Genomic DNA, 14,511 nt, shown 5'->3' with positions numbered 1-14,511 from the left:
ACATTACAAAAAAGAAAACTACAGCCAATATCTTTGAGGAATATAGACACAAAAATCCTCCACAAAATATTAGCAAACCAAATCCAACAATATAACAAAGGATCATAAACCATGATCAAGTTGGATTTGACAAAATTCAACATCCATCCCTGATAAAAAAAAAAATTTCACCAAAGTAAGAGGGGAGAAATTTCAACATAATAAAAGCCATTTACAACAATCCCAGAGCCAACATAATATTTAACGGTGAAAACCTGAGAGCCTTCCCACTAAGTTCAGGGACAAGACAAGGATGCCTACTCTCACCACTACTATTTAGCAAAGTAGTGGAAGCTACAGCAATCAGACAAGGGAAAAAAAAGGCATCAAAATTGGAAGGGAAGAGGTAAAACTCACTATTTGTAGGTCACATAATACTCTATGCTGTTGTTCAATTGCTCAGTCATGTTCAACTCCCTGCGACCCCATGGACTAAAGCACGCCAGGCTTCCCTGTCCTTCACCATCTCCCAGAGCTTGCTCAAACTCATGTCCATTGAGTCAGTGATGCCGTACTCTATGTAGAGAACGCTAAATTCTTCCCACAAAAACTATTAAATGAATTCAGCAAGGTAGCAGGATGCAAGATTAACATACAGAAATCTGTTGCATTTCTTCCCACTAATAACGAAATATTAGAATGTAAAAAAAAAACATTTAATATCCTGTCATAATATCAAAAATATAAAAAACCAAAATACCTAGGAATAAACTTAATCAAGGATGTAAAAAACCTGTACAATGGGGAGACAGTCCTAAAGATGGTGAAGGAATTGGACAGGGAGACCACTTTCTCCCCCACAAATTCATCAAAAGAACATTTGAACGCTGAGTAAATTCAACAAGACAACTTCTGAATGCCAGGAGAGGACATCAGACACCCAGAAAAGCAGCCCGTTGTCTTTCAAAGGAGGTAGGAAAAAATATAAAAGATAAAAAGAGAGACAAAAGAGGCAGGGACAGAGCTCCATCCCGGGAAGGGAGGCTTGAAAAAGAGAGGTTTCCAAACACCAGGAAACACCCTCACTGGCGAGTCTGTGGCGAGCCTTGGAACCTCAGAGGGCAACAAAACTGGGAAGAAAAAGAAATAAATAATTAAAACCCACAGATTACGTGCCCAACGGTAACTCCCAGCGGAGAAGCAGCACAGATGCCCACATCCGCCACTAGCAAGCGGGGGCTAGGCAGGGAGGCGGAGGCTGCAGTGCTTAGAGTGAGGACCGGGCCTGAATGCCCCGAGGGCAATCTAAGGGAAGTAACTGGAGACAGCAAAGCAGACTGCGGGATAGCCACCCGGCGAAAAGGCAAAAAACCCTAACCTAAGACACTGCCAGGTGTGCTCACAGAACAAAGAACTGACTCAGTTCAGTTCAGTCGCTCAGTCGTGTCCGACTCTCCGCGACCCCATGAGTCACAGCACGCCAGGCCTCCCTGTCCATCACCAACTCCCGGAGTTCACTCAGACTCATGTCCATCGAGTCGGTGATGCCATCCAGCCATCTCATTCTCTGTCGTCCCCTTCTCCTCCCGCCCCCAATCCTTCCCAGAATCAGAGTCTTTTCCAATGAGTCAACTCGTCACATGAGGTGGCCAAAGTATTGGAGTTTCAGCTTTAGCATCAGTCCTTCCAATGAACACCCAGGATTGATCTCCTTTAGAATGGACTGGTTGGATCTCCTTGCAAAGAACTGACTAGAGCTACACAAAAAGCCCTAACCTAAGACACCACCAGGCCCGCTCACAGAACAAAGGACTGAGCAGAGCCAACTGGCTGAGGACCGACCCAGCCCCCTCCAGAGACAGACAGGCTAGGGCAGCAAGAGCTGGAAGGGGGCAATTGGCCCCAGAGAGGCATCCAATACCAAACTGCAAGCAGGCTTCCTTGCGAACCAAGATTTCTTGGGACTGTGGACGATTGACATCCGCCTGAGAAGGTGCACCGGTTGTACACCCTGAAAAACCGAGTAGCAGGGACAGGGGAGATGATAAGTCTCAGCGACCATGCTCACCAAGTACCTGGTCACCTGAGCTGCTTGGACGGGGGAAGGGCACAAAACGCAGGCCCATTCAAGTCTGAGCCTCTGTGGAGTCCCTGAGAACCTGAACCTGAGAAGCTTTGACCTGGGAAGTGCACGCAACCCAGACAGTTCCCGGCAGAGCAACCTAGAGCCTGAGCAGTACAGACTGGGACAGCACACACGCCGTGAGCGGGGGCAAATCCAGCGTGGCTGAGACACTGCAAGCACACACCAGTGTTACTTGTTTGCAGTGTTACTCCCTCCCCACAGCACAACTGAACAAGTGAGCCTAAAAAATTGTCCACCACCGCCCCCTTGAGTCAGGGCAGAAATTAGACACTGAAGAGACCAGCAAACAGAAGAAGCTAAAACAAAGAGGGAACCGCCTTGGAATTGACAGGTGCAATAGATTAAAACCCTGTAATTAGCACCCCCTCTTGAGAAACCTGTATGCAGGTCAGGAAGCAGAACTGGACATGGAACAATAGACTGGTTCCAAATAGGAAAAGGAGTACGTCAAGACTGTATATTGTCACCTTGCTTATTTAACTTATATGCAGAGTACATCATGAGGAACGCTGGGCTGGAAGAAGCACAAGCTGGAATCAAGTTTGCCGGGAGAAATAGCAATAACCTCAGATATGCAGATGACACCACCCTTATGGCAGAAAGTGAACAGGAACTAAAAAGCCTCTTGAGGAAAGTGAAAGAGGAGAGTGTAAAGGTTGGCTTGAAGCTCAACATTCAGAAAACAAAGATCATGGCATCTGGCCCCATCACTTCATGGGAAATAGATGGGGAAACAGTGGAAACAGTGTCAGACTTTATTTTTTTGGACTCCAAAATCACTGCAGATGCTGATTGCAGCCATGAAATTAAAAGACGCTTACTCCTTGGAAGGAAAGTTATGAACAACCTTGATAGTATATTAAAAAGCAGAGACATTACTTTGCCAACAAAGGTCCGTCTAGTCAAGGCTATGGTTTTTCCCGTGGTCATGTATGGATGTGAGAGTTGGACTGTGAAGAAAGCTGATCGCCGAAGAATTGATGCTTTTGAATTGTGGTGTTGGAGAAGACTCTTGAGAGTCCCTTGGACTGCAAGGAGATCCAACCAGTCCATTCTAAAGGAGATCAATCCTGGGTGTTCATTGGAAGGACTGATGCTAAAGCTGAAACTCCAATACTTTGGCCACCTCATGAGATGAGTTGACTCACTGGAAAAGACTGATGCTGGGAAAGGTTGGGGGCGGGAGGAGAAGGGGACGACTGAGAATGAGATGGCTGGACTGCATCACCGACTCTCTGGACATGAGTTTGAGTGAACTCCAGGAGTTGGTGATGGACAGGGAGGCCTGGCGTGCTGTGATTCATGGGGTCACAGCGAGTCGGACGCGACTGAGCGACTGAACTAAACTGAACTGAACGGACATAGGAAGGGGCCTATAGATATTGAGAAGTATAAGCCGGATCAAGGAACTATCTGAGAATGAACTGACCCCACACTGTCCACAACACCAGAGAAAGTCCGAGATATATTTTTACTATTATCATTCTTTAATTTTTTTTAAATTAAAAGTCCTCTATTACTCCTTTAATTTTCATTTTTATAACCTATATTAATTTGCAAAAAAAGACCTTATTTTTTAAAGCAAACTTCGTATATACATATATTTTATAATTTTTGCGACTTTGATTTTTTTTTCTTTAATATTGTATGTTTGAAAATCCAACCCCTACTCTAGACTTCTAATCTTTGCTTTTTAGTATTTGCTATCAATTTTGTACCTTTAAGAACCCTATCCTCAGTACCCATTTTTACTTGGGAGCAAGTTCAACGGCCTGATTGCCTTCTTCCCCTTTTGACTCTCCTTTTTCTCCACCAGGTCGCCTCTATCTCCTCCGCCACTTCTCTTCTTTACCCAACTCTGTGAATATTTGTGTGTTCCAGGCTGTGGAGAACACTTAGGGAACTGATTACTGGATGAATCTGTCTCTCTCCTTTTGAATCCCCCTTTTATCCTCCTGGCCACCTCTGTCTCTCTCCTCCCTCTTCTCTCCTCCATGTAACTCTGTGAACCTCTCTGGGTGTCCCTCACTGTGGAGAAACTTTTCATCTTTAACCTAGATGTTTTATCAACAGTGCTGTATAGATGGAGAATTCTTGAGGCTACTGTAAGAATAAGACTGAAAACTAGGGGCAGGAGGCTTAAGTTCAAATCCTGAGAACACCAGAGAACTCCTGACTCCAGGGAACATTAATCTATAGGAGCTCATCAAACGCCGCCATACAAACACTGAAACCAAGCACCACCCAAGGGCCAACAAGTTCCAGAGCAAGACATACCATGCAAATTCTCTAGCAACACAGGAACATAGCCCTGAGCTTCAATATACAGGCTGCCCAAAGTAACTCCAAACCCACTGACATCTCATAACTCATTACTGGACACTTCAGTGCACTCCAGAGAGAAGAAATCCAGCTCCACCCACCAGAACACCGACACAAGCTTCCCTAACCAGGAAACCTCGACAAGCTACATGTCCAACCTCTCCCATAGCGAGGAAACTCCACAATAAAGAGAACTCCACAAACTGCCAGAATACAGAAAGGCCACCCCAAACACAGCAACATAAACAAGATGAAGAGGCAGAGGAATACTCAGCAGGTAACGGAGTTGGTGATGGACAGGGAGGCCTGGCATGCTGTGATTCATGGGGTCACAAAGAGTCGGACACGACTGAGCGACTGAACTTACTAACTAACTAACTAAAGGAACAGGATAAATACCCACCAAACCAAACCAAAGAGGGAGAGATAGGGAATCTACCTGATAAAGAATTCCAAATAATGATAGTGAAAATGACCCAAAATCTTGAAAACAAAATGCAATTACAGATAAATAGCATGGAGACAAGGATTGAGAAGATGCAAGAAAGGTTTAACAAGGACCTAGAAGAAATAAAAAAGAGTCAATATATAATGAATAATGCAATAAATGAGATAAAAAACACTCTGGAGGGAACCAACAGTAGAATACTGGAGGTAGAAGATAGGATAAGTGAGGCAGAAGATAGAATGGTAGAAATAAATGAAACAGAGAGGAAAAAAGGAAGACAAATTAAAAGAAATAAGGACAATCTCAGAGACCTCTGGGACAATGTTAAACACCCCAACATTCGGATCATAGGAGTCCCATAAGAAGACAAAAAGAGTCCATGAGAAAATACTTGAGGAGATAATAGTTGAAAACTTCCCTAAAATGGGGAAGGAAATAATCACCCAAGTCCAAGAAACCCAGAGAGTCCCAAACAGGATAAACCCAAGGCGAAATACCCCAAGACACAGAATAATCAAATTAACAAAGATCAAACACAAAGAACAAAAGCAGCAAGGGTAAAACAACAAATAACACATGAGGGGATTCCCATAAGGATAACAGCTGATCTTTCAACAGAAACTCTTCAGGCCATAGGGAATGGCAGAGCACACTTAAAGTGCTGATAGAAAAAACCTATAGCTCAGACTACTGTACCCAGCAAGGATCTCATTCAAATATGAAGGAGAAATCAAAAGCTTTACTAACAAGCAAAAGTTGAGAGAATTCAGCACCACCAAACCAGCTCTCCAACAAATGTTAAAGGATCTTCTCTAGACAGGAAACATAGAAAGGGTGTATAAACTCAAACCCAAAACAATAATGTAAATGGCAATAGGATCATACTTATCAATAATTACCTTAAATGTAAATGGGGTGAATGCCCCAACCAAAAGACAAAGGCTGGCTGAATGGATACAAAAACAAGACCCCTATATATGTTGCCTACAAGAGACTCACCTCAAAACGAGGCACACATACAGACTGAAAGTGAAGGGCTGGAAAAAGGTATTCCACGCAAACAGAGACCAAAAGAAAGCAGAAGTAGCAATACTCATATCAGATAAATTAGACTTTAAAACAAAGGCTGTGAAGAGACAAAGGACACTACATAATGATCAAAGGATCAATCCAAGAAAAAGATATAACAATTATAAATATATATGCACCCAACATAGGAGCACCGCAATATGTAAGACACATGCTAACAAGCATGAAAGAGGAAATTAATAGTAACACAATAATAGAGGGAGACTTTAATACCCCACTCACACCTATGGATAGATCAACTAAACAGAAAATTAACAAGGAAACACAAACTTTAAATGATACAATAGACCAGTTAGACCTAATTGATATCTATAGGACATTTCACCCCAAAACAATGAATTTCACCTTTTTCTCAAGCGCACATGGAACCTTCTCCACGATAGATCACATCCTGGGCCATAAATCTAGCCTTGGTAAATTCAAAAAAATTGAAATCATTCCAAGCATCTATTCTGACCACAATGCAGTAAGACTAGATCTCAATTACAGGAGAAAAACTATTAAAAATGCCAACATATGGAGGCTGAACAACATGCTGCTGAATAACCAACAAATCATAGAAGAAATCAAAAAATAAATAAAAATATGCATAGAAATGAATGAAAATGAAAACACAACAACCAAAAAACCTCTGGGACACTGTAAAAGCAGTGCTAAGGGGAAAGTTCATAGCAATACATTCATACCTCAAGAAACAAGAAAAAAGTCAACTAAATAACCTAACTCTACACCTAAGGCAACTAGAAAAGGAAGAAATGAAGAACCCCAGGGTTAGTAGAAGGAAAGAAATCTCAAAAATTAGGGCAGAAATAAATGCAAAAGAAACAAGAGAGACCATTGCAAAAATCAACAAAGCCAAAAGCTGGTTCTTTGACAGGATAAATAAAATTGACAAACCATTAGCCAGAGTCATCAAGAAACAAAGAGAGAAAAACCAAATCAATAAAATTAGAAATGAAAACGGAGAGATCACAACAGACAACACAGAAATACAAAGGATCATAAGAGACTACCATCAGCAAAAATATGCCAATAAAATGGACAACTTGGAAGAAATGGGCAAATTCTTAGAAAAGTACAACTTTCCAAAATGGAACCAGGAAGAAATAGAAAATCTTAACAGACCCATCACAAGCATGGAAATTGAAACTGTAATCAGAAATCTTCCAGCAAACAAAAGCCCAGGTACAGATGGCTTCACAGCTGAATTCTACCAAAAATTTAAAGAAGAGCTAACACCTATCCTACTCAAACTCTTCCAGAAAATTGCAGAGGAAGGGAAACTTCCAAACTCATTCTATGAGACCACCATCACCCTAATCCCTAAACCTGACAACGATGCCACAAAAAAAGAAAACTACAGGCCAGTATCACTGATGAACATAGATACAAAAATCCTTAACAAAATTCTAGCAATCGGAATCCAACAACACATGAAAAAGATCATACATCATGACCAATTGGGCTTTATCCCAGGGATGCAAGGATTCTTCAATATCCGCAAATCAATCAATGTAATACACCACATTAACAAAATGAAAAATAAAAGTCATATGATTATTTAAAGAGATGCAGAGAAAGCCTTTGACAAAATTCAACATCCATCTATGATAAAAACCCTCCAGGAAGCAGGAATAGAAGGAACACACTTCAACACAAGAAAAGCTATATATGACAAACCCACAGCAAACATTATCCTCAATGGTGAAAAACTGAAAGCATTTCCCCTAAAGTCAGGAACAAGACAAGGGTGCCCACTCTCACCACTACCAGTCAACATAGTTTTGGAAGTTTTGGCCACAGCAATCAGAACAGAAAAAGAAATAAAAGGAATCCAGATTGGAAAAGAAGTAAAACTCTCACTGTATGCAGATGACATGATCCTCTACATAGAAAACCCTAAAGACGCTACCAGAAAATTACTAGTGCTAATCAATGAATACAGTAAAGTTTCAGGATACAAAGTCAACACACAGAAATCCTTTGCATTCCTATATACTAATAATGAGAAAATAGAAAGAGAAATTAAGGAAACAATTCCATTCACTGTTGCAACAAAAAGAATAAAATACTTAGGAATATATCTACCTAAAGAAACAAAAAGACCTATATATAGAAAACTATAAAACGCTGGTGAAAGAAATCAGAAAGGACAATAATAGATGGAGAAATATACCGTGTTTGTGGATTGGAAGAATAAATATTGTGAAAATGAATATATTACCCAAAGCAATCTATAGATTCAATGTGATCCCTATCAAGCTACCAATGGTATTTTTCACAGAGCTAGAACAAATAATTTCACAATTTGTATGGAAATACAAAAAACCTTGAATAGCCAAAGCAATCTTGAGAAAGAAGAATGGAACTGGGGGAATCAACCCGCTGGACTTCAGGCTCTACTACAAAGCCACAGTCATCAAGACAGTATGGTACTGGCATAAAGACAGAAATATAGATCAATGGAACAAAATAGAAAGCCCAGAGATAAATCTACGCACCTATGGACACCTTTTCTTTGACAAAGAAGGCAAGAATATTCAATGCAGAAAAGACAATCTCTTTAACAAATGATGCTGGAAAAACTGGTCAATCACTTTTAAAAGAATAAAACTCGAACACTCCCTAACACCATACACAAAAATAAACTCAAAATGGATTAAAGATCTAAACATAAGACCAGAAGCTATAGAACTCCTAGAGGAGAACATAGGCAAAACACTCTCTGACATAAATCACAGCAGGATCCTCCAAGACCCACCTCCCAGAATATTGGAAATAAAAGCAAAAATAAACAAATGGGACCTAATTAAAATTACAAGCTTCTACACAGCAAAAGAAACTATAAGCAAGGTGAAAAGACAGCCTTCAGAATGGGAGAAAATAATAGCAAATGAAGCAACTGACAAAAAAATTAATCTCAAAAATATACAAGCAACTCCTGCAACTCAATTCCAGAAAAATAAATGATCCAATCAAAAAATGGGCCAAAGAACTAAACAGACATTTCTCCAAAGAAGACATACAGATGGCTAACAAACACATGAAAAGATGCTCAACATCCCTCAGAATCAGAGAAACGCAAATCAAAACCACAATGAGGTACCATTTCACGCCAGTCAGAATGGCTGCTATCCAAAAGTCTATAAGCAATAAATGCTGGAGAGGGTGTGGAAAAAGGGAACCCTCTTACTCTGTTGGTGGGAATGCAAACTAGTACAGCCACTATGGAGAACAGTGTGGAGATTCCTTAAAACACTGGAAATAGAACTGTCATACAACCCAGCAATCCCATTGTCATACAACCCAGCAATCCCACCAAGGAAACCAGAATTGAAAGGGACACATATACCCCAATGTTCATCGCAGCACTGTTTATAATAGCCAGGACACGGAAGCAAGATGTCCATCTGCACACGAATAGATAAGAAAGCTGTGGTACATATACACAATGGAATATTACTCAGCAATTAAAAAGAACACATTTGAATCAGTTCTAAAGAGGTGGATGAAACTGGAGCCTATTATACAGAATGAGGTAAGCCAGAAAGAAAAACACCAATACAGTATACTAACACGTATATATGGAATTTAGAAAGATGGTAACAATAACCCTGTATACGAGACAGCAAAAGAGACACAGGTGTATAGAATAGTCTTTTGGACTCTATGGGAGAGGGCGAGGGTGGGATGATTTGGGAGAATGGCATTGAAACATGTATATTATCATATGTGAAATGAATCACCAGTCCAGGTTCAATGCATGATACAGGATCCTCGGGGCTGGTGCACTGGGATGACCCAGAGGGATGGGATGGGGAGGGAGGTGGGAGGGGGGTTCAGGATGAGGAACACATGTACACCAGGGGCAGATTCATGTCGATGTATGCAAAACCAAAACAATATTGTAAAGTATATAGCCTCCAATTAAAATAAATACATTTATATATAAAAAGAACTATACACTGAAAATTATAAAATACTGATAATGAAAACTGATGGTGATTCAAATAAATGGAAAGATAATCCATGATCTTGGACTGGAGGGATTAATACTGTTAAAATGGTCATATTGCTGAGAGCAATCTACAAGTTTAATGCCTATCAAAATACCCATGATATTTTTCACAGAACTAGAATAAGAAATCCTGAAATTCATATGGAACCGCAAAAGATCCTGAACTGTCAGAGCAATCCTGAAGGGAAAAAAAGCTGAAGGCATAACCCTTCCACACTTCACACTACAAAGCTGCAAAACAGCATGGATTTGCCACAAAAACAGACATACAGATCAATGGAATAGAATAGACAGCCCAGAAATAAATCCATGCACCTACAGTAAACTAATCTAATAACACAAAAAGAGTAATAATATAAAATGGAGAAAAGAATGTCTTCAAAAAGTGGCATTGGAAAGCTGGAAAGCTACATATAAATCAATTAAAATTAGAACACACCCTCACACCACATACAAAAATAAAATCGTTTAAAGATCTAAATATAAGACATGACACCATAAAACTCATAGAAAGGAACTAAGATTGGTCCTCTAAGCAAGGCAAAAGAAATAAAAGCAAAAATGAACCAATGCAACCTAGTGAAACTTTAAAGATTTTGCACAGCAAAGAAAATGAACAAAATGAAAAGATAACCCACTTAATGGGAGAAAATATTTGCAAGTAACATGACCAATAACTGGCTAATATACAAAATATATAAACAGCCCACACAACTCAATATCAAATAACAGTCCAACCAAAACCAAAAACACCTAAAGAGACATTTCTCCAAAGAAGACATACAGATGCCAAAAACCACACACACACACACAAAAATGCTCCACATCACTATTAGAGAAAGGCAAATCAAAACTACAGTGAGTTTATCACTTCACACAGGTCAGAATGGCCATCATTAAAAAGTCTACAAATGCTGGAGAGGATGTGGAGAAGAGGGAACCCTCCTACATTTTTGGTGGAAATGTAAATTGGTGCAGCCACTATGAAAAACCATATGGAGATTTATTTTAAAAACTAAAAATAGAGTTGCCATACGATCCAACAAATTCTACTTCTGAGCATATATCTGGCAAAAACTCTTAATTGAAAAGACGCACTCACCCCAATGTTCATAGCAGCACTATTTACAATAGCTAAGACATGGAAGCAACCTAAATGTCTATTGACATAGGTGCACAGATAAAGTTGTGGAATGCTTATACTGGGTTGGCCAAATGTCCATTCAGGTTTTCCTACAACAGCTTTCAGAAAAACCCGAATGAACTTCTTAGATAATCAGATACAATTAAATATTACTTGATCATAAAAAAGAATGAAATAATGCCATTTGAAGCAACATGGATGGACCCAGAGATTATCACACTTGGTAAAGCAAGCCAGAGAAAGACAAATATTATATCCTATTACTTCTTCTGGCATCTTAAAAAAAATAATGCAATTGAATCTATGTACAAAACAGGAACAGATTCACAGACATAGAAAACAAACTTATGGTTAGCAGAGGGGAGACGGAGAGGGAAGGATAAAGCAGGATGTGGGATTAACAGATACACATTGTTATATATAAAAGAGATAAGCAACAAGGATTTACTATATAGCACAAGGAATTATATTCAATATCTTCTTATAATCTATAGCAGAAAATAATTGAGTTATATATATATCTGTGTGTGTGTGAATCACTTTGCAGTATACCTGAAACTAATGCAATATTGTATTAACTATACATCTAAGTAAAAAAAGACAGAAAAAAAGAATCTGCCTTTATTTGCTTCATTTTTACCCTTGCTTCATGTACTAACTGGGTGATAATGTTTTAAAAGTACATCCACCACTTAGCATTTATTTTGTTCCAGACCCTATCTGTTTAATCTTTACAACTACCTTTGAAGGTCAGAGATAATCATTTCCACTTAACAGATGAGAAAACTAAAATCTAGAAGGCCAAGTGGCTGCCCAAGGTCACAGCGCCAATAAGCCTCAGAACCTGGATTCCAACTCAAGTCAGTGTGGTCGGAAGCCCTGCCCTCTCTAGACAACAGGATCACACCCAAGATGGTGCCTCCATTCACAGATCCTTCACTAAGTGTCAGTACTGGGCCAAGCCCTTGAGCCACATTTTTAATTTATTCTTGAAAACACACTAACAAGGTGAGGGTAAATATTCCCATTTCGCCATAAGAGGACTGAACATAGAAGTTAAATTACTTGATTAAGGCTACAGAGCTAGAAGGGCAGAATTGCAATGTAAATTTTGCCCATCAACTTCAAAGCCCAACTCACAGGGCACCTGGAATAGAAAAATGCTCTAGTTAATGGAGAGGAGGGTACCCCCTGCCGACCCAGCAACAGTGACAGGAAAGTGATATAATATTTATCAAGTAAGAATCTTCTGGGTTACAGTCCTAAGTCCCAGTCTTTCATACATCTTAAAAGCTGTATGAAATATATATTTCATATATATATATATGAAAAGCTGTATATAAATATATATTTTGAAATAACACATAAACTAAGGGAACTCTTAGATACTGAAGGAGAGGAGTGGGTTGTCTGCATTTGTTTTCTTCTTAGTCTCTGAACCATGGCCAAAAGTTTCTTAGCTTCAAAACCAAAATATTACCTATTTAGTCTTGATTCTAAAGCCAAGCTCTCATCACCAGCAAATTCCATAATTGATAACTTGATTCTTCAAATATCCTGGTCTAGATTCTTCAAACTCTCCCAGTTTATCAAGTGGATTAAAAACCTGACCCGAGCTAAATGGAAATGAAGGCCTTGCATGATGCTGGGCACAACTGAGTGTTCATGGAATGCAGAAATAAGTCACAGACGGAGCACCAAATTGTCAATGCAATTTATATAATCTTAACATTTTTATATATTTCAAACTTACAGAAAAGTTGCAAAAGCAGAACAAAAAAATTCCTATACACCTTTACTCAAATTGACTACTTATTAACATTTTACCACTTGCTTCACTATCAATGTAATTTTATAAACAGGATGATGCAGAACAAAATGATTTCACAGCAATTATAATTAATCAGTGTTTTTTAAAATGGTTCAATCTCAAGTTAAAGGGAATACCACTTTGCTGCCAGGCTCATCACATGCAAATCAAACCATATCCTTGAACTGGAAAGTTCACTGGACTTAACCACATCTGAAGCCCATACATAATACAGGTGACCACTTACGTCAGGACACCTAAAAGTTTCCAACATGATCAAGGTGATGTCCATTTCAATGCGAGTTTTTTTTCCCCAAAGAAGAATCACTAATTGCCTTTGAAAAAATAAATTATTATTGTTAAAACAGATATTTTATTTTAAAAAAAAACCTCACAAATGAAAAAAGACTCCTACTCAAAAAGTAATCGAATGGCAACAATCAATCCCACCAAACTTGCCAGCATCAACAACCAATATGGCTACCACCCAGACATCTCTTTCTGTTGTAACATCTGAATCTTTATTTCCTCCGGAAATAATGACAAAGCAGTTTCATTTCAATCGTTTGGTATTTCTCAAAGCTAACCTGAGGGGCCTACATGCCCTTACAACCTTCCACATCTCATTCCACAGATACCACAATGGTCATTACTGTGATTCCCTTAAGGGCTACCTGGAAGTGTACCTGTGACTCTCTTAAAGGGCTACTTGGTCATGTTCTTGTGATTCCCTTAAAGGACTGCATGTGGACAGGACCTCCTTTGAGGGTAGGAGAGACAGTTGGGTTACAACCGATCCACGTGGTGCAAAAGGTGCGAAAGGAAGTGCTAAAGAGCCCTGGTGCAGACTGAACAGCACCCAGGCACAGCTTTGTTGAAGACATCACCTGAATATACACAGCCTTCCCTGGGAGAACCAAGTGGCTAACCAGACACCTGACAGCAAGCAGATGCATTTCCTGGCTTCTTCAACTTGTTTCTAGTTGCCTTCAGCTCTCGAAAATACAACCTGGATTCCCTCAGTAAGTATCAGCCAGTGAAGTCACATGAAAAGATTGCTCCAATTCACTCTTGCTGGTGGGTTTCCAAGGGTAAAACAATACAGTCCGTGTCTTCTCAGTCATGAGGAACCCATTGTCACTGAATCTCCCTGGGATGCTTCCTACATCCAACCAAACAAAGGGAGCGACAGCTGAGGTTTTCAGATCAAAAACAAATGTGTCCTCTTGCTGCCAGATGGTGGCCTGAAAGAAAAAGATAAATGAAGTGAAGGTGGAGAGCAGAGCTCTCTGTTCTGCGCGGCTAACATGGAGTGCACTGCCTACAACGTTGGTTCTATTACTGCTAAAGTCATATATTCCACGCAGTGTTGTCAGATGCTAAAAAAAAAAATACAAGGAAATTTACTGAAGGCTGTGGAAAATTACCAAATTGTAATCTCAAATCAGGGGTAGAAATATGTGATCTCCAAAGATTCAGGAGAATATTTCACAGGAAGCTCAGAGCTTTGTAATTGTGTATCTTTTCCTCAGGGTCTCATCAAGAGAGGCACATT

At 39.7% G+C, this 14,511-nt stretch overlaps 1 protein-coding gene across 1 annotated transcript in view; it reads right to left on the bottom strand.

Annotated features, from left to right (window-relative positions):
- Positions 1 to 12,848: 12,848 nt before the first annotated feature.
- The window catches only part of MANBA (mannosidase beta), a 125,394-nt gene continuing 123,731 nt past the window's right edge, over positions 12,849 to 14,511 (bottom strand). Inside the window, exon 17 of the mRNA XM_055434296.2 lies at positions 12,849 to 14,200. Within this exon, the coding sequence (XP_055290271.2) occupies positions 13,976 to 14,200 (225 nt within the window). The 3' untranslated portion in view covers positions 12,849 to 13,975. The remainder of the gene's footprint in view (positions 14,201 to 14,511) is intronic.

The sequence above is a fragment of the Moschus berezovskii genome, chromosome 5 (genome assembly GCF_049115385.1).
Source record: "Moschus berezovskii isolate FMDL1 chromosome 5, NW_MosBer_1.0, whole genome shotgun sequence".
Lineage (NCBI taxonomy): Eukaryota > Metazoa > Chordata > Mammalia > Artiodactyla > Moschidae > Moschus > Moschus berezovskii.
Note: the sequence above shows the minus strand (reverse complement) of the source record. Positions and strands in the feature narration are given on the sequence as shown.